At 49.0% G+C, this 20,377-nt stretch overlaps 1 protein-coding gene across 6 annotated transcripts in view; it reads right to left on the minus strand.

Annotated features, from left to right (window-relative positions):
• The window catches only part of TBC1D31 (TBC1 domain family member 31), a 57,787-nt gene that overhangs the window by 4,885 nt on the left and 32,525 nt on the right, over window positions 1-20,377 (minus strand). For 2 of the 6 annotated variants that reach the window (XR_009246054.1, XM_058668507.1), the window contains exons 12-18: window positions 19,591-19,724; window positions 19,086-19,265; window positions 14,146-14,378; window positions 13,783-13,935; window positions 12,385-12,520; window positions 10,223-10,315; window positions 2,604-2,744 (exon numbers count right to left, since the gene is read on the minus strand). Coding sequence is in view for 5 of the 6 variants with exons in the window: in XM_058668507.1 (XP_058524490.1) it covers window positions 2,604-2,744; window positions 10,223-10,315; window positions 12,385-12,520; window positions 13,783-13,935; window positions 14,146-14,378; window positions 19,086-19,265; window positions 19,591-19,724 (1,070 nt within the window). In the remaining variant the exon portion in view is untranslated. Of the gene's footprint in view, window positions 1-1,173; window positions 1,369-2,603; window positions 2,745-10,222; window positions 10,316-12,384; window positions 12,521-13,782; window positions 13,936-14,145; window positions 14,379-19,085; window positions 19,266-19,590; window positions 19,725-20,377 lie in introns of those variants that run through there. The other 4 variants (XM_058668508.1, XM_058668509.1, XM_058668506.1 and 1 more) reach the window with 3 other exon arrangements.

Below are 20,377 nucleotides of genomic sequence, written 5' to 3' on the forward strand. Positions count from 1 at the left end.
TTGTGGCTATTGGGGGAGTGACCCAGTACCTGGATCTTTCTTTTTCTTTTCCCTTCTCTCCGTAAATCTGCCTTTCCAATAGAAAAATAAAACTTGGCCAAAAAAAAAAAAAAAAAAAAGCCTTGTAAGGCCCGGGAGAGGTAGGTGGTGGTATACAGGCTAATCCTCTACCTGCGGGGCTGGCATCTGGCATCCCACATGGGCGCTGGTTTGAGGCCACCCTGCTAATGGCCTGCAAAAGCAGCAGGGATGGCTCCAGGCACCCATGTGTGAGACCTGGATGAAATCTTTAGTCTGAGCTTTGGTACAGTCCAACTCTGTCCGCTGTGGCCATCTGGGAAGTGAACCAGCGGATTGAAGATCTCTCTCGCTTTCTGTAACTCTTTCAAGTAAAACACATATATCTGTTAAAAAAAAAAAAAAAAGTCCGTAGCACCTGGGATCCTGCCTACAAAGCACGGATCGCAGAGCTGTTGGATCATCGGCCAAGAGGCAGGATGTGCTGCATAGATTCTTATTTGTGTCCTCCAAAGCCCACTGAACCTTAACTGGACTTGAGATGATGACAGTCCCCACACAGAGTCACCATCTCATCGTCCAGCTGGAGACTCGCCTTCGGAAAGGAGTGGACTGACAGGAGATGGGATGTTTCCACACTCCCTCATCTTGTAGGGACACACAGGTGATGGCTGGAACTCCAGCAGTCACCATGGAGGGTTGGGACTCCTGTGCGTGAGAAGCACCAATGCCAGGAAGGAGTGCGGAAGGTGGGAGGAGGTCGCTGTCCCAAGGACCTGCAGGTGTGATGTCAACCCTGCACTGCCTACCTAAAGACCTGCTTCTTGACAAGGAAACATTTCTAACCTGCGTACAGGCGCTATTGCTTGGGTGTTAATACTGGCTAGCAGCTATATATACTTTGTACCTGATCAAAATCCTTTGGCTTTGATGAGGTAAATTCAAGAATGAATACTATCAGCCAGAACGCATCAAGGAGGCTGAGGAGTAACACTGATTGTACACACACAGTGACCAGATGGCTCGTCACCGTAGCAGCACTGGAATAGATGACTTCTCTGAGAAGCGCCTATTACAATTAGATTATTATCTTGTCAACAAAACACACTACCATGTCAGCGCACACTGGGCAAACCCTTCTGGCAGCATCCCTACCTTCAGGGCCTCCTCTTCCATCATTGCCTTTAAAACCTCTCCTTCCTTCCTTCTGTTTTCCTGAAGGAGTTTGGCCACTTCCTGGTAACATTCACTTCGCTGTAAATCGTGACATTTCTGTTTATACAAAGCTTGAATCTGCCAGTCGGTATTTAGGCATGCTTGTTCAGCTTGGTCCAAATTTGCTTCAACTGCCTTTGAAAAAGGTGTCAGTTTCAGAAACGAGGTCACACTGGGGACACACAGTCACGCGGATACCCACTTAGTGCAGCCCAGTGCAAGGGCAGTGGCTCGTCACCCTGGCGCCATGTGAGAGCTAAGACAGGCTGGCACCCTGGCCCCGACAGGGACATCTAGCTGGGCGCCAGCAGGACACGCTGCACTGCAGAAGCTCTTCCCTCCACTAGAACGGCAGCCAAGGTGACGGACGTCCGGGGGTGGGCGAGACTCAACAACCCCTGTGTTTTCAACCCTCTGAAAGAGGATTGAAGAACCCATTTTTACAGACTGGACAAAAGCCTGTACGAAAAGGAAGTGGGGTCTTTTGGGGGAGCAGCTAAGAGAAAAGTCTGTACCTCACACTGTTCCCAGTTTTGGGACTAGGATCAGGCCCAGACATCTACGCATTTAACATTTTGTTAAAGAGAAAAAAAAGTTCTTTTTGGAATGTCTCAAGTTTGGCTTCAAGTCAGTATTCTAGGAGGAAACTCCAGAAAATAAGTCCTCTTTTTTTTTTTTTTTGAGGACGGGGAGGGGGTCAGACACCATGGCAGAATAGGTTAAACCTCTGCCTGTGGCACTGGCATCCCGAATGGACACTGGTTCTAGTCCTGGCTGTTCCACTTTGCTCCAGTTTCCTGCTATGGCCTGGTAAAGTAGTGGAGGACGGCTCAAGTGCTTGGGATACTGTACCTGCAGGGGAGACCCGGAAGAAGCTCCTGGCTTCTGGCTCCTGATTGGCTCAGCTCTGGCCATTGCGGCCATTTGGGGAGTGAATCAGTGGGCAGAAAATTTTTCTATGAAACCTAACTTTAAGACCACGTTTCCGATATTGACTGGCCCGTCCCTCGTTTCCTGACAGAACAGACATGTGCAGGCTGCTCTTCGAAGGGGCTTGTGTGGCCAGCAGGGCCTTGATCTTCTGCAGTCTCAACAAAGCCAGGAACGGCTCCCGAGGCACAGCCCAGCCAACGGTACAACTCAGAGTCACTGTGCCTTTTCATCGCAGCTAACCAGGACAGCTCCCCAACAGAACGGAGCTGCACCCACTTGACAGTCCGTGGAGTGCCCACCCTGTGAATACCCCCAGGACGTGAGATTCTAAGACCTGCCCAGGGAGGCTGGGCATGCACTCAGCTTCCCTCCTCGCCCCGCGAGGTCTTAGGAAAGGCTGCTGGCTGGAATGCCTCCCTCGGGCGGCGCTCGCCTACCTCCTGAGCTTTCCGGCTCTGTCGCTGGTCGTTCTCTATCAGTTTGTGCAACAGGTTTTCTTCGAGAGCCACTCTCCGTCTGTAGGCGTCTGCGTCTTCCCGCAGGTCCTTGGCCACGGCTTCCTGGCTTCTAGTGAGATTCTTTGTTTAAAAAAATCATTTGTAAAAAGTCACTGCTCTATAGAACATTGCTAGAACATGAAAAAAAGAGACTTCTTTTTCAAAATACTAATATACACGCAAATGAACAATGCAGCCACATAATTTTCAAGGGGAAAAGCAACCATGAGTGACAGCATCCACAATCATCCAGGAAGGACCTGTGAGAATTCTCCAACCACATCGGTGCTGAGAACACTGCCAGAACTCATCAAAAACTTTCAGGATCCTTGAAATTAGCCTCATTTTTGTAGTAATTTAAGGAACACTTATTGATTCATAAAACATGCCCGCAGCCCAGCAGGAACGGCACGCTATGCCGTTTGGACTTGCATTATTGCCCTTCCTATCCTGTCCCAAGCTCTGCCTTGGATTCATTTACAAAACCATCCAGTGGTGCTTCTTGATGGAGGGATCAAAACTTTCCTACTTCTCTAGAGGCAGCATAATTTCCTTTGTAAGGAGCTGAAAATAAATTTGTTCTCTATTATATGCGGAAGAGCTGTATGAGGGATGACCTTCAGAGACAGAAATGATAAAACAAATATCAAACAGAAAAAAAAAGTCTAAGGTTGTGGTTCCTCAATAGTCTCTAGAAATGACAACTGCAAAGAAAAATAATTTTATTAAGTGAAACAGAAAAGCAGCAAGCATGGTATTTTAGGTAATCCATAGAGAAAGAAAATTGTGTGTGTGTGTGTGTGTGAAGATGAAGGAAAACAGCAGAAAATGAAAAATGCTGAGAAGGAATGAAGATGCCCGGGGTGGGGGTGTGGGCGCGGGGCAGGAGACACACACTGGGTGGAGGGCGTTGTCAGTAACTGTTTTAAAGGACAGAGCTCTTCCTCCTTAGGCCGAGGGGGCGGAGGGAGCTGGCATCTAGGATCAGACATAACAGTAATGGGCCCACTCGGGCGCAGCCCCGAGTAATTCAAACCCTGCATACTCCAAAGGGAAGACTGACCCCTGAGCAGCTCCTGGGAGGTGACCTCCATGCCTGGGACCATGCCACTTCAGTGTGCCCACACAGTGAGAGGATGGGAGCCATCCTCCACCAGCACGCCCTCTGGCGGGAGGAGAGAAAGCAGCCGGGGAAGGTGCCCGTCCTGGGCGACACCCAGGCCTAGTCACTCCACTTGGAGGAAGGCCAAGTGCTGTGGGAGAGCCCAGGGGAAGCCTCTGCCCGGCTCTTCCGGGACCTCACCCTGGGTGCCCTCCACCTGAGCTGGGTTTAATCTAGATCTTTCTACAGTGATACATGTCACTGGGAATCCAAGAGAGTTGCGAGTCCTCGCCGGGGCGTTCACACCACCCCTCCCGGCACTCTTGGCGGGGCTGGTATTGTACCGAGTGGAGGCACACTTGTCAGAGAGACATAAAAGACAGGCTAGATGAGACGGAGGACGGACAGGGTCTGGTGGGTATTTACTCGTTTTATTTTTATCTGTGCTTAACTTTGTTCTTCTGTTAAAAAATTATATTTTATCTGGGTACATACGGAATGTTGAGCTCAAATTTTCCATAAAGGTAATCACAAACATTTTTTTCTGAGACATTTCGAGAAACAGATACTGAATCAAACTCACGTAGGGATCACTTCGGCAGGTAAAGTGTTAATCACTAAAGCCAATCTGAAAAACATTTAGTCTTACATTTTGCCTCTAACTAATCAGATTAAGGCTTCCTAAGTTCGTGTTCCTAAGCAGTTAAATAAACTCCTCTTTAAGCCAATGGTTGGCTTCTTTCACAAGACAGCACCCAAGGGATCAGTAAACATTCCCGAGACATGGAAAGAAGTTGAACATCACTTCGGTGGCATCCCTGCTGAAGTCCAGAACTTGAACCTCACCTTGAGCAAGTGGCGGCTGAGGGCGGTCTTGGAGGCAGCCAGCCACATGCTTCCAACACTCTCAATGCCACCACTTATGAGCAAACTCAGGCAGGGCTCCAATTTAAAACACATAAAAAATTAGGTTGGGCTTAGCACAGCAGCCTGGTGGCTAAAGTCCTTGCCTTGAATGCCAGGATCCCATATGGGTGACGGTTCTAAACCCAGCTGCCCCACTTCCCATCCAGCTCCCTGCTTGTGGCCTGGGAAAGCAGTCGAGGACGGTCCAAAGCCTTGGGACCCTGCACCCGCGTGGGAGACCAGGAAGAGGCTTCTAGCTCCTGGCTCCTGGCTTTGGATTGACTCAGCTCCAGCCGTTGCGGCTGCTTGGGGAGTGAATCATCGGACAGAAGATCTTCCTCTCTGTCTCTCCTCTCTGTATATCTGACTTTGTAATAAAAATAAAATAAATATTTAAAAATAATCTGGGCAATCTTGGATTTTCTTTTGCTCTGAAGAATAATTTTGGGACAACTGATCAAATCTGAATAAGGCTAGTAAGTCTTACATTATGCTAATTTCCTGAGTTTGGTGATTACACTGTGGTTTTGTAAGATCTGTTTGCTTTAGAAAATACACACTGGGGCTGGAGCCATGGCGTAGTATGCTAAGCCTCTGCCTGTGACACTGGTATACCCTACGGGTGCCAGTTTGAGTCCTGGATGCTCCACTTCCCATCCAGCTTCCTGCTTCTGGCCTGGGAAAGGAGGAGAGGATGCATCAAGTCCTTGGGACCCTGCACCAGAGTGGGAGACTGGAGGAAGCTCCTGGCTCCTGGTTTTGGATCGCTCAAACTTTAGTCACTGTAGCCATTTGGGGAGTGAACAGTGGATGGAGAATCTCTCTCTTTCTGTAACGCAGTCTTTCAAATGAAAGTAAACAAAGGGGGCCCGGCGGCGTGGCCTAGCGGCTAGAGTCCTCGCCTTGAAAGCCCCGGGATCCCATACGGGCGCCGGTTGTAATCCCGGCAGCTCCACTTCCCATCCAGCTCCCTGCTTGTGGCCTGGGAAAGCAGTTGAGGACGGCCCAATGCACTGGGACACTGCACCCGCATGGGAGACCCGGAAGAGGTTCCAGGTTCCCGGCATTGGATCAGCGCATCGGCCCGTTGCGGCTCACTTGGGGAGTGAATCATCGGACGGAGGATCTTCCTCTCTGTCTCTCCTCCTCTGTGTATGTCTGGCTGTAATAAAATGAATAAACCTTAAAAAAAAAAAAAAAAGGAGGGCTGCGGGAGAGGACGTCTAGCTCGGATCCCGAACCCAGTCCGCCATGTGCCCATGGCTCATGGCGGGCTGGGCCCGGACATGCCTGGGTGCGGCCTGCTTCCTTCTGGGGTGAGTACGCCGAGGGGGGAGGCCTCCGTGACTGGGCATGTCCGGGACCCACCCAACACCCTCATTGGGTGGTGGGTGAACGGGATTGGGGAGGGGCGCAACCTCGGGCCTGCAGGATTTAACCTCCGGCTGCCAGAGGCGAGCCGAGGGCTGCGGGAGAGGACGTCTAGCTCGGATCCCGAACCCAGTCCGCCATGTGCCCATGGCTCATGGCGGGCTGGGCCCGGACATGCCTGGGTGCGGCCTGCTTCCTTCTGGGGTGAGTACGCCGAGGGGGGAGGCCTCCGTGACTGGGCATGTCCGGGACCCACCCAACACCCTCATTGGGTGGTGGGTGAACGGGATTGGGGAGGGGCGCAACCTCGGGCCTGCAGGATTTAACCTCCGGCTGCCAGAGGCGAGCCGAGGGCTGCGGGAGAGGACGTCTAGCTCGGATCCCGAACCCAGTCCGCCATGTGCCCATGGCTCATGGCGGGCTGGGCCCGGACATGCCTGGGTGCGGCCTGCTTCCTTCTGGGGTGAGTACGCCGAGGGGGGAGGCCTCCGTGACTGGGCATGTCCGGGACCCACCCAACACCCTCATTGGGTGGTGGGTGAACGGGATTGGGGAGGGGCGCAACCTCGGGCCTGCAGGATTTAACCTCCGGCTGCCAGAGGCGAGCCGAGGGCTGCGGGAGAGGACGTCTAGCTCGGATCCCGAACCCAGTCCGCCATGTGCCCATGGCTCATGGCGGGCTGGGCCCGGACATGCCTGGGTGCGGCCTGCTTCCTTCTGGGGTGAGTACGCCGAGGGGGGAGGCCTCCGTGACTGGGCATGTCCGGGACCCACCCAACACCCTCATTGGGTGGTGGGTGAACGGGATTGGGGAGGGGCGCAACCTCGGGCCTGCAGGATTTAACCTCCGGCTGCCAGAGGCGAGCCGAGGGCTGCGGGAGAGGACGTCTAGCTCGGATCCCGAACCCAGTCCGCCATGTGCCCATGGCTCATGGCGGGCTGGGCCCGGGCGGCCAGTGCGCCATTTGGCGCCAGGCACAGCCTGCTGGCCGCCCGGCCGGGGAGCTCTGGGGTATTGGACATCTGAATCGCTGCTGAGATAGCTCTAGAGTGACCCCACTGTTTCTGGGATCTGAGTCAATCCTAAAGATTCCCAATGCCAGTAACTCTTCCTTTGAAGAACTTCCAATCCCTTAATAATGCTGAGCTTTGAACATCTATCAAGTAAAAGATAAGCTCCGGCTTGTGTAGCAGGCTGGCACCTAATGGTCCTCGGAGCAACCACGTGCAGGTGCGTGATGTACAGCTAGGAACGGTCCCAATCTGGGATGCCACAGCTGGGATGAGGTTCCCACCAAGGGGTGTATGTGCTGGAATGGGGGTTGCGTTCTATCTAGGAAACAGTTGCAGTCACCCGAGGCACTAGTGTGGGCTGGGATTGGATGCACCAGGCCGGTTCAGATCCCAATACCATCTGGTGTTATGGAGAAACAGGGTAGATGTGGGACTGACTAGGCTGGGTCTCAATCCCCTTCTGAGCCATGTGTGAGCTGTATGTGGGTATGGACGAGCCATGGCTGGGCTGAAACATCCAACAACAAGAGTCAGAATGGGGTGAAAGCCAGCCAGGAAAAGCCACTGTTCCTGCTACGACAGGAGGTGAACTGAGTAGGGTTGGCTCAAGAACCCCCTGGCAAGCGCAAAATCTGGCATTGGGAGGGGTTCTGATGGAGGAGCCTGGGCAACTCCTCTGGCAGGACACAGTCCCTGCAGGTAAGCGCGAGAAGCATGATTGGAAACAGCCCAGAATAGGCCATGGAAAGTTTCCCACTGGCATGCATTCGGCATGGGTCAGGAGCAGGCCAGGCTGAATCAGTTCATGTCATCCTCTGGCAAATCCGATCACCAGAACAGAGTGTGGAATGGGCGGGTTTGGTTGCGACAAAACCAGTACACATTCTGGAACGCCAGGGCGTGGTTGCCTGTACTGGATATGAATGCAGCACCCATCCAGCACACGTGAGATCCAGGAAGGGAGGGGCAGAGCTGGCGGGGGGGTTAAGGGGCTGGTCCCCTCGCTGGACAACCACTCCCACTGGAGAGTGTTGGCTGGGATAGAGACAGACACGACTAAGCAAGGCTACAACACCTGTGCGCTGCATGTGGACAAGATCAGGGCCACAGCATCAGCTGGCAGAAGCTGGCACTGGGGACTAATTCTGTCGAGTCAAATCACAGGACCACCTAAAGAGTGCATAAACCGGGACAGAGAGACCTGGGAGGGAAAAAGTGGGTTCCCCCTTCTTGGGTCACTATTCCCGTGGGAGGGCATGAAAACTAGGACGGGGGCTGGGATGGCTAGACAGAGGCACTCAACAACATCTGTGAGGGCTGGATGGTTGAGTCGATTAGATAGAACTAAGCTTTAATACCCATTGACAAGTACCAGAGCCAAATGGGATGGGGGACAGACTGGTCTTCTGCTACACAAATTGGCAAACCAGGGTAGGGGGCAGGCTTGGTGGGGGTTATTGTGGGTCGCCCCGACTAGGCTGCAGCTCCCACTGGTTGATGTAAGGGCCGAACCAGACTGGACTGCAACACCCATTGGTTCCAGTGCAACTCGGGACTGAAAACAGAACCAACACAGCAATTGCAACCACCAGCTGATCAGGGTGATGGACTGTGCCGGGCCCTGTGCTTGCTAGAACATACAAGAATCTGGTCTGGGAATACCTCAAAGTATCTTTGGAGATCTCCCCACTTGAACTGCTGGACTCAGAATTCTAACCAAGAAAAGACAGAAGACAGAATAGGACAATCATTCATCTCAGCTACATGTTGGCAGCGAAATATGGGACAAATGGAGACTTCATGATGGACCATATCAATCAGTGGACCACCTCATCGAGCGAAACTGGCAGTGACTCATAACTGGAGAACTATTAACTCCACTTGAGCACATATCTCAGAGCATGCCCCACATCCGGGACTTGGGGTGGGGGGGGAAACCGGGTGGGGCTTCTCCCTCAATATCCCCTTTTACCTCAGATACATGATGGAAACAATATGGACATAAGAGCATTGCCCACCTCCCTATCCCCCTGAACCTTTTTTTTTTTTTTTTCTTCTCTTTCTTGATTTTCCTTCAACTATAGTTAACTATGTAAAGATTGTCAACAACAATACAATAAAATGGATTATAAAAAAAAAAAAAAAAAAAAAAAAAAAGAAGAAAGTAAACAAAGGAATCTTTAGAAAGAAGAAGAGAGAAAGAAAATCCACACTGGAATAGTTAAGGGACAGCTCTCCATCTTCAACAGTTCAGAAAAGTGTCCATGTGCTTGTCTAGAGAACGGGAGGGCAAACTTAGCAAAAAAAATGTAATGGGTGAGAATCTCAGAAAATAGTTGAAAACCCTTAGTATTTTTCTTGCAAATTTTGTTACTTTGGAAATTACTGGATTTTCCAACTGCCTCATAAAAGCACAGGACAAACCAGCCTTCAGGTTACTGTAATAAGTGAATTACATCTAAATCAAAATCAGAAGAGATCTAATCAAACCAAATCCGTTGCTTAGTTTCAGCAGAAATCCAGTGTGTTTTTTTTTTAAGTGCTGTGAGATAGAAACAGGCACAATGTTTTCAATTTATTTAATGTGACTAACCATCAAATGTATATTACCTCTTATGAACTCAGTTATTACTGATATCCAGCTCAAGCCGAAAGAAATAAAAATTTATGTTTTCAATATGAAATGAATGAGTAACAAAATACTTCCCCCAAATATTGAAGATCGATATAAACAAGGCCCCCTTTTCCCTGGAATTCTTGAAAATGGAATTGTATGTACCAAGCAGATGTTTACTGGTTGGATTTCAGAAGGCTCAGATTTAAAGTACTTCAGCTCTCGCCTGACCTGCCTTCCAAGTCTTGCAAGAGAAGTGGGAGCATTTTGTTGTTACTGTCACACACAGACAGGAGAGCTCAGTAAGTCAGTGGAAAGATCCTCACGCAAAATCTGGAGTTTACATCTGGTGCTTTACAAACTAACCTAAGCTGCTAACAGAAACAGGGCTTGCAGAATTACAACAACCTCCACATTCAGATGCTCTGGCTACCTTACAACCCCGAGAGGCGCTCACATTGAGCTTAAAGCAAACAAAGGGACCATTAAGACACTGCGAGCGACCACAGTCCAAACAGGGTCTGCACAGCCTGGAAGTTAACCAACTCATACCTTCTCATAAAGCCTTCTTTGTGACTCGAGCTCCAGCTGTCTCATCTCGAGGTCTTTGGCGGTGCTGGCAATTTCTTGGTCTCTCATTTGTACCTATGGCCAAATAACAAACTGTGAACATCAAAACGAATTAAAAACAGTTTTAAAATAGATTCAGCAATCTTTCAATTTGCATAATCAAGTAAGAATATTTAAAATCATAGGAACTGGATTTCTGAAGCCAGAGTAGCTGACAATATATTTATACTCACTGAGCAGTCTAGGAAGCATCTCTGAATGAAAGCCAGTTAATTTTTTTTCCCAGAAAGCCTGGTTCCCATATGCTCATCCAGCCGCCTGGAGGAACAGACGGCAGCTTCTCCATAACCAACACTGACTTAGAAAAACCTGAGTCATTCAAATTTGGAGTAGATAGAAATACAGAATGCGTAACCTTAGAAAATGTAACACTTTTTTCTAGTGCTCTTTTGGACGAAGCTTCTACATGTTTATAAATTTGCCCTGACAGCTAATAGTCCAGGGTTACCTTTACTGTGGACTACCTAGTCTCATGGGTTTTGCTCACAGTGGCTGAGTGTTGCAGCTCCTACTTCCTGCAGGGTTTGGGCAAGGCGCTCTCTAGACAAGAGAAGCTGCAAACTCATCTCGAATATTTGGCTGCCTAAAACTCCGTTTTCTTTAATGGGCGAGAACAAAATACACAGTACGTGTATGCAACAAAACAAAACTAACAATAGACATAACCGATCGATCTCCATTCACTGATCCCTGCACTCAGGGGTAGGTCATGAGTTAGATATTCTTCGTACACAAGGATACAGTGGGACATGCAAAGATACACATCCAAGGGGTATAACCAACACGGCTTAGAGAGCAGCTCACTGAAGGAGGTGACTGGGGGAGTGGCGAGCTGAACTGTGAGCAGGAAAGAAACAGCAATGCTGAGATGGAGGACAGGTTTGGCACAGCACACACCATTTTAGGAATTTTAATTACAAAAGCTGTTCTGAGTCTCAGTTTTAGGAGCTGCAAACAGCTGCGTGCCACCGTGGAAACAGACGAACTATGCAGGCCACTAACCGATGTTCGCAGCTCCCTCCATGCCACTCTGGATTCATGCAACCTTCCTGCTGGAGTCGGAAGGGCAAGTGGAGTTTCTGCAGCCTGGCAGAGCTAGAACACACCAGTAGACCAGGCAGCAGAAGGGCAGGAGGCTGGCAGGGCAGCCAGAGGCTGGCCCTGAAGCGTCACGGGATGCTCGGAGCGGTGCATGCCTGCCCCATCTTACAAGTGTTTACAAGAAAAGACTGCAGAGCTTTGCGCTTCAGTGGGCTTATGGGAAGAACATTTACATTTCTACAATAATGTAAATCTTATTTACTAGATGAGGCAAATGAAAGGAACTGTATAGTTTAAAAATCCAGTTTCAAGTTCGCTTTGGACAAAAGGAGTATCAAGTGATCAAAAATGGAACAGACTAGTAGTGTATAAAAATATTTCAAGACTTCAACATTCCATTATCTCCTCAAAACTAGGTTTGCAATTCCCTAAACTCAAGCTTAAATTCAGTACATTTCTAATACAAATTCCAGGCTGGCAGGAGGTGGCAATTCAGAGAGTGGCGAAATCCCCCCAAGGCTACTTGCAGTGGTACATATTCGAGAACACTGAGGGGAGCGCTGACGAGGGAGGCCGACAGGTGAGAACTGGGCCTGTTCACACCGCATCATGAAGCTGCCGTCGCTGCCAGTGTGCACCAGGAATAGGAACCAAGCCAGAGAAGAGGTGGGCTTGGACAGGAAGTTATTTATTTAATGGTCAGACACTATCCACCGGACCACTGCCCAGGTGTCCATGACAGATTAACACACTGGGAAGTAATGGTCCTACACACTACGCGCTCTACTCCGGAACATTTGCAGGACAATGATACTTATAAATACATCTCCATATTATGATACTAGGTTTTCTGCCTTTTCCTATGCTTATTGTGTCATGATGCGTTTAAATATCAGAAAATTAAGCTTGTAATGCTGATCCGAGTGACTGTGCCTTTCTGAAACCATGGGGACAGAGAGTGGGAGGGGAGTAGGAGGAGGGGGTGCGATGAAGCCCTATATACATGAAACTGTACTGTGAAAAATAATAAGTAAACAATAAACCTTTCTCTCGATTTCATCATCCAGTCTTTTTAGTTCCATTTCCCGCTGATCTTGCTGAAGCTTCAGGAAACGCCTTCTTGCAGCGTCTTGTAGATGTATTTCCTTCATCTTCAGCTCTCTCTTCACAGCAGCTAGCCTTACACACAAAACACACCAAGGGAAAGCTTTGACTGGTCATCCACGGCATTCAGCTCCCTGCTAGCTGTCCTGACTCATTGGTGCCCCCTGGACACAACTGTTTGTAACACAGACAGAAGGACCCATTACACATGTCTGTATTCAGGACAAAGTTGGCCAGGCTTTTCATATGCAAACGTCCAACAGGTTTATTGTACTCCGATCACTTCAATGTAACTGTTTTCCTTTATTTGAAGGAAGGATGCCAAGAAAATGCTCCAGGGGTGTCACATGCGGCATATACTTACTCCTCGAGGATTTCAGGAGAATGCTAATGGCTCAGGTCTGAAACTCCTCTGAAATCCACAACAGAAATCTGTTTTATAAAGTGCCCCCAAGAATGCAGAGAAGCTCAGAGAGGTGAGGTTCCCCCGGTTAGGCTTACTCTCAATGTTCACTAGATACACTGAACTAATTTGAGCACTTCTCATTAACAACATAGATTTTACATAACCATGCAATACTTTTGTCCTGTAAGGTATTAAGTGCATGGTGAAGCAAGCATTTTATATTTCAAATCTCAGGTCAAACAGACATGTTTAAAACATAATTTAAGGGCCCGGCGGCGTGGCCTAGCGGCTAAAGTCCTCGCCTTGAACGCCCCGGGATCCCATATGGGCGCCGCTTCTAATCCCGGCAGCTCCACTTCCCATCCACCTCCCTGCTTGTGGCCTGGGAAAGCAGTCGAGGACGGCCCAATGCATTGGGAACCTGCACCCGCGTGGGAGACCTGGAAGAGGTTCCTGGTTCCCGGCTTCTGATCAGCGCGCATCGGCCCGTTGCGGCTCACTTGGGGAGTGAATCATCGGATGGAAGATCTTCCTCTTTTTTTCTCCTCCTCTCTGTATATCTGACTTTGTAATAAAAATAAATCTTTAAAAAAAAAATTTAAAAAAATTATACTCCACTAACAATGACTCCAGCGCTCCACAGCAAGGCACTCTGCCCACCTCAGGCTGCGTCTAAGCAATGTGTTTCAGGCTACATTAGGTCAGTATTATTTGGAAAAATAATCAATACACATTCAGATCATATTCTGTATTTTACAATTATAGACCAATTTTTTGAAAGCATAAATTCTTAATTTTGAATATTTACTTAATGGAAATGAAGCAGGCTAATTCTATAGACAGCACTGTTCCTTAATGATAGAACAAAGAAAATAAAAATCATTTCAACTAACTCGCTAAGTCCAGATTTTGACATAGGGACAAAGCCTACTTCTGCCTTTGTTGTATCATTTTCTCCTCCTCTTGTAAGAGTATCTGCCGCCGAGTTTCTTCAGCTTTACGAAGCAGTTCTTGTTTGTGGTACCATGCCTCATCGTCCACTCGCTGCTGGTCCACTTCTGCTTGCATGTCTTCCACCGTCTGCCTTAAATCAGTAAGATTAATTGTTAGAAAAATCCAAATAAAAGCACTAACTGAAGTCCCCTGTCGGAACATAAAACGTGTATCTGATTAGTGCATAAAGGAGTTTTACTACTAAATGTAAGAATTACCAAACTTAAATTTCATATAAATGTTTCAAAATTTAAATGCAATTTGCATTAAAAATGTTACAGAAGAACTATTCAATTTTTACCTCTCTCTTAGGTAATCCAATTCATCATTCCTTATTCTTTCTCGCTCCTGTGTCTGATAGTCCACAATAAATGTTGGATATTGGTTAAACACGGGATACTGCCCTTTGGTCAGTGCTGCGAACGCATCAAGCATGCTGTCTGGATGGATACTGCTAGGCGTGGTCTCCATGAGATGATAAGCTTCTCTAATCACAACGTTTATATCCAGGTTATTCCGATGATGAAAAAAATACTGTAAGAAAACTTAGTGTTTAAGTCGACATTTACCGAACAATGCAATGTTGAGGCAGAATTTACAAAAGAGATTAAAATTTTAAATATGAGTTTATTTTCAAGATATTTTTGGCAAATTCACTGAAGTTTTTCTTAACCTTTTTTTTTAAAAAAGATGATTTACAGAGAGAAGGAGAGACAGAAAAATCTTCCATCCACTGGTGCATTCCCTAAGTGGCTACAATGGTCAGAACTGGGCTGATCTGAAACCAGGAACTTCCTCCAGGTCTCCCATATGGGCTCAGGGTTCCAAGGCTTTAGGCTGTCCTCCACTGCTTTCCCAAGCCATAATCAGGGAGCTGGATGAGAAGTGGAGCCACCGGTACAAGAACTGGAGCCCATATGGGATCCTGGTTAATGCAAGGTGAGGACTTTAGCCACTAGCCCACCCTGTTTTCAGATGGCTTGATTTCATTACATTCTGAAATAAAATGATTTACATCTTAACTCAAAAATGAAAGTTTCCATTATAACAGAAAAAGAATGTTTCAACAGACAAAAATAAAGTCAGAAAATAAACTGGCCCTGAAAACAAATGAGCCTGGTTTTTTTTAACAGTATTTGCAAAGGTTCCACATTATCCTGTTTCACCAGCAGAGCCAAATTCCAAAGTAGAAACATACGTACCACGTGACCATGAAGCAAAAATAAAGTTCAATTTGATAAGAATTACAAAATAAGTGGTAAAAATACCACACAAAACTAACCAATTCAGCCTATTTACCTAAAGAGTCTGCTTTTCTCTTTCCTTCAGTTTTTACTTATTTGAGAAAGACTGAGAGAGGAATGAGACAGAAAGCTCAAGCCCCTGACTACTGGTCCAGTTTCCCAAAGTCCCCCAGGGCTGGGGCTGAGTCTGGGGCTGAGTCTGGGCTGAGGCTGGGCTGGGCTGGGGCTGAGGCTGGGCTGAGGCTGGGGCTGGGACTGAGGCTGGGGCTGGGCTGAGGCTGGGCTGAGGCTGGGCTGAGGCTGGGTTGAGGCTGGGCTGGGCCTGGGCCAGGGGCTGGGCCTGGGGCTGGGGTGGGACTGGGGCTGGGGCTGAGGCTGGGCGTGGGCCTGGGGCTGGGCTGAGGCTGGGCCTGGGCCTGGGCTGGGGCTGGGCTGGGGCTGGGCTGGGCTGAGGCTGGGCTGGGGCCTGGGCCTGGGGCTGGGGCTTTCTGGGGCTGGCCTGGGGCTGGGATAGCTGAGGCTCAGAGCTGGGGAGGCAATCCAGCCCTCCCACATGATGGCAGGAATCCAGCGACCTTGAGACAGCACCACCTCGTCCCACTGCATGCACAGGAAGTGGGTGGCAGGAGTCAGAGCAAGGCAATGGAATCTGGACACCCCACTGTGGAATGCAGGGTTCTCCGCCACCAGGCCAAGTCCCGCTCTGAGCCTCTTCTCTTCAGAAACCACCTCTAGTGCCTTGCTTTCTCATCAAGACTCACAAGTCCCAGGGTTAACGTTTTCTTTTTTTAACATGTTAACAAGATGGGCCACTCTTAAGATCAAGCACAGGAAAATAGCTACCTGGGTTTTCAGTATCCATAAGGGGGGGGGGAGGAAGAAACATAAAGCCTCAAATCATTGTTAGGCTGAGCAGAAGCAATTCCTGGAGGAGCTGAGTGCATCAAAGGACAAAGAAATGACTACAAGCCAGGAGCAACCTGGTAAGCTGGGAACACCAAGTGCAGTTCCAGTGCTACCTCTCCTTCCCGCCTCCCTCTGGCCACCAACAACAGAAGAGAGCTTCACTGGCCTCAGTGTTACCTCAGTTGCGGAGGTCAAGCAGACGCTCCCATCCAGAAATGTTTCCAGTGTGACGCTGCACAGAAGACCAACCCCCGCCATATGACACGTCATGGCAAGAAGCATGCGCAAACTGAGGAGCTGTCGCCTCCCCCCACCCCTAAGATGTATAAAAGCCCAGTGCTGCATGCCCTGCAGCTCTTTCCCTCACACGGGTCGCCATGCCATGTGGAGGTGGTCCCGGGCTGTCTCCACCAGGGAACAGTGTGCCAGACTCTCTTCTCCCCCGCCTATCTATCTCCTCCCCATGGTGGGAGCAGCTTCTCTGGCCCGCTGCCTGTCCCTGACCAGTGAACCTCCCTGGAAAGCACTCCCAATAGAGCTTGCTTTGATCTGAACAGTATTTTGTGTAGTTGCCTGACTATGAACACAAACTCAAACCACACCATCTGGTGCTGAAACCCAAGAGGGCCGTGCACCCCCACCTACACCTGCCCCTCCCGCGAGGCCTCTCCTTGTCCTGACGTGACCCCAGCTCCAGGACATGACCTCTGACCTCACCCTCCAATCAACCTGTCATATGCGGGGTAAGTCCTCCCCTAAACCCTTCTGAGGCTTCTCCCTGCACTGTGGCCAGGTACCACAACTCCAAAATCACAGCTGCATCAGGAATTCCTCCTACTCGCAGGGCCTCCCTCGGTCGAGCAGATGTCCCCCGGAGGGATTGCTCTAACTACTCTTCCTCAGGAACACCCATGGTTCTCGCGTGCCCAGTCAGGAGCCTCACAGGTCAAACAATGGGGAACTCCGAGTCTAAAGCTGATCTCAAGACACCTTTAGGGTGCCTTCTGGCTAACCTTGGCACCTTGGGACTGTCCCAGGACCTTGCCAAGAGAACACTGCTTTCCTACTCCACAGTGGCCTGACCACAATACAGCTGGACAACCAGTCACACTGGCCTCTGGGAGGGGACTTTCGATTTTAACATCTTCCACGATGTAGAAATTGCTGCCACAGGACAGAAAAGTGGAAGGAGTTCCCCGTGTTTAGGCTTTCTTTGATCTCCTATCTAAATCTGTCCACGATCTTGCCTTTGTCTTTCTCTCCCTTTCATCCCCCTCTGTCTGAAGGTCTGCTTGTGAAGGAGACCAGCCTCTCAGCCATTGCTGACCCAGCACACTACTCCAATCAGACTGATGGCGACCTACTACCCACTGCGGGTAACGGGCGAAGCGTAACCTGTCCCCTTGTCAACAGGTTCCTCTCCACGTTTCCTCTTGGGCTTTGCCCCCTACAAAAATCCGAGCTTACACAAATCCTGCCACTCTGGGCTCTGGACATTCCAGCCAGCCTGGAAAGTTCGAGTCACCTGCAGAGTCTCCACTTCACTGCTTCCTAAAAATCTCAAAACCCTGCAACTCAGATCTTGTGCCACCCGACTTTCCTCTGCAGTGTGGCTGGGACTCAACACAAATCAATGACTCAATTGACCTCCAAATTCTCCATGACCTAGATAAGTTCTGTCATTGCGATGGTTAACGATTAGAGATCTTCTATGGTGACGCCTTCTGTTTCTCCATTCTCACCCGTTGACGATCCTGCTCTCCCTTCCCAAATTCTTCTAACACACTCTAAACCCACGACTTCTTAACTCACTCTTCCCCTAACCAATCTGACTCCCAAACATTCACCTCATTCACCCTGAGGCCCTTCTAAGCTGGCCCTGAGAGCACTGTCTGCTCTGTGGGGTTTAGATAGGGTTGCCAGGCAGTCCTGACACAATACACAGCAGGGTGCCCACTGAAAGCTCCACAGCCCTACACCCTCAGCCCTCCTAACACAGATGCCCATCAGTTCCACCGCCACATCATCAATGGCACAGCACCTTCCCCAACAGCACAGGTTCCACCCTCAACACAGCCAGGAGCAGCATCTGAGGCCTCAACAACCGACAGTAGTCCAACTTCCATTCTCCCTGCGGGGTCCACAGCCTGCCCCAGGGTTAGCACTCATGATGCATGAGTCCCCGCCCAGCCACCTCAGGGTTAAACTCTCCCTGACTCTCCCTCCTCCCTCAGCAGCTCCTCCTGTCCACCTCCTCCTCTCTGTGAAGCTACTCTCCCTCCAGCTGCAGCTTCTCCAAGGCCATTTCCCTCCCACGGTTACTGTGCCACGTAGAAGTGGTCCCTGGCTGTCTCCCACCAGGGAGCCATCTGCCAGATTCTGCCCCCCTCTTTCTCTCCTCCAACTACCCATCTCTCTGCTATGTCCTTCCCACAGCCCCTGGGCCCGCTGACTGTACTAGAGCAGTGAACCTGACCCAAGAGCACTCCCAATAGAGCTTGCTTTGAGCCGACCACCACTTTGTGTGATTGCCTGACTCTGAACCTGAACTCAAACCTTACAATCATGACTTTTTTTTAACTGCAACTGTTAAGACTAAATACTTACTATAATTGTTGATTTAATGACGTACAAATGGTGGGGATGAGGGAAGCATGGAACTATGGTGGGTTAAATCGCCACCTGTTATACCAGAATCCAGAATGGATGCTGGTTCAGGCCCCAGCTGCTCCACTTTTGCTCCAGCTTCCTGCTAATGTGCCTGGGAAGGCAGCAGAGGATGGCCCTTGGGCTCAGCCCCTGCTACCCACATGGCATATCCCGATGAAGTTTCAGACTCCTGGCTTCAGCTTGGGTTAGTTTTAGCCATTTGTTAGCCATTTAAGGAGTCAACCAGCAGATGGAAGATTTCTTTTTCTCTCTTCCCATTATAGCTCTTTCTGCTAACTGCATGAGGGTGGGGATACGGCCCAACTTGTTATTCCTAATGTTCCTATCACGTGGTCCTGGTGTCTCACACCCAGTATACACTTGATTAGTGGATTTTCCTGTTGAGATCTGAGAACTCCCTCTGAGGAACAAGGATGCTTACCTCAAAGTCATCTTTGAGATTACAGTTGAGCAAAGGCGCCCTAGAACATATGTTGTAGGCTACAACGGTCATCAGGAGGAAGGAGGGATGGTTGGAGAAGACGTTATCAAATAACTTCAGCCATTCCTCTCTTGTCAGAACCTCCGAGAACACTGTTTCAAGAAGGGGCCACGCATACAGCTAAAATGAAGAAGGAAAAATGCACTCACAGACTGGGGCAAAGGGAAAAAAACCAGAGTGGCTGGAATACTCTCTGACATTTGTCCTCAGTGATGAAAATCATTATATTAAAAATACAAGCATGAAAGGGACTGACTCAACTTGGACCCCTCTATAAACTCTCAGGAATGCAATTGAATGAAGAAAAAGAATGGAATACTGTTAAAAATACAAGATGTAGTATGCTTTTGATTATATCTTCTGAAGAAAACCCTTTTATGCATGCTAGAACCAATGTCAGTTTGCAAAATCAGCTACAGTATTGGCAAGCGTGGACCCTGCTTACCTGCGAGGTCACACTGTGATCCGTGAAGTGCTTTAGCAGCTCCTTGTCATGAAAGGCCAAGACGTTTTCTATCATGCCGAGAATATTGATAGGAGGATTAGGAAAGTATTCAAACCAGTGTTGACACCAATTGACTATGAGGGAAAAAAGAATACTGTATTTAGATACCCTTCTATGCGGCAATTCTTAAATATATTCAATATATGGCTTAATGTTTTTAATAATAGTAAATAAAAAATGTAACTGCCTAAATTGTAGAATAGATTTAAAAACTCCGTTGTATTAATTCAGCTATCCTAGGCTTACTGGAATGTTTTCCCAAGCACTTGGGTCATCTTCCACTGTTTTTTCCAGGGACATTCCCAGGAAGCTGGATGGGAAGTATAACAGCCGGGACTCAAACTGGTGCCCATATGGGATGCCAGCAATGCGAGTGGCAGCTTAAACTGCTGCAGCACCCGGTCAACTCCAGTTTTATTCTTCAATAATAACGAGATCTTCTATTTAACATTATCAGTAGAGGGCCCAGTGTGATGGCCTAGTGGCTAAATCTTTGCCTTGCAACTGCTGGGATCCCATAGGGTGCTGGTTTGCATCCTGGCTGCTCCACTTCTCTGCTAACTCCCTGCTTGTGGCCTGGGAAAGCAACCGAGGACGGCCCAGAGCCTCGGGACCCTGTACCCACACGGGAGACCTGGCTTTGGACCAGCTCAGCTCCGGCTGTTGTTGAGGAGTGAACCAGAGGATGGAACATCTATGTCTGTCTTTTCTTCTCTGTGTAAATCTG

Source organism: Ochotona princeps, chromosome 9, assembly GCF_030435755.1.
Source record: "Ochotona princeps isolate mOchPri1 chromosome 9, mOchPri1.hap1, whole genome shotgun sequence".
Classification (NCBI taxonomy): Eukaryota; Metazoa; Chordata; class Mammalia; order Lagomorpha; family Ochotonidae; genus Ochotona; species Ochotona princeps.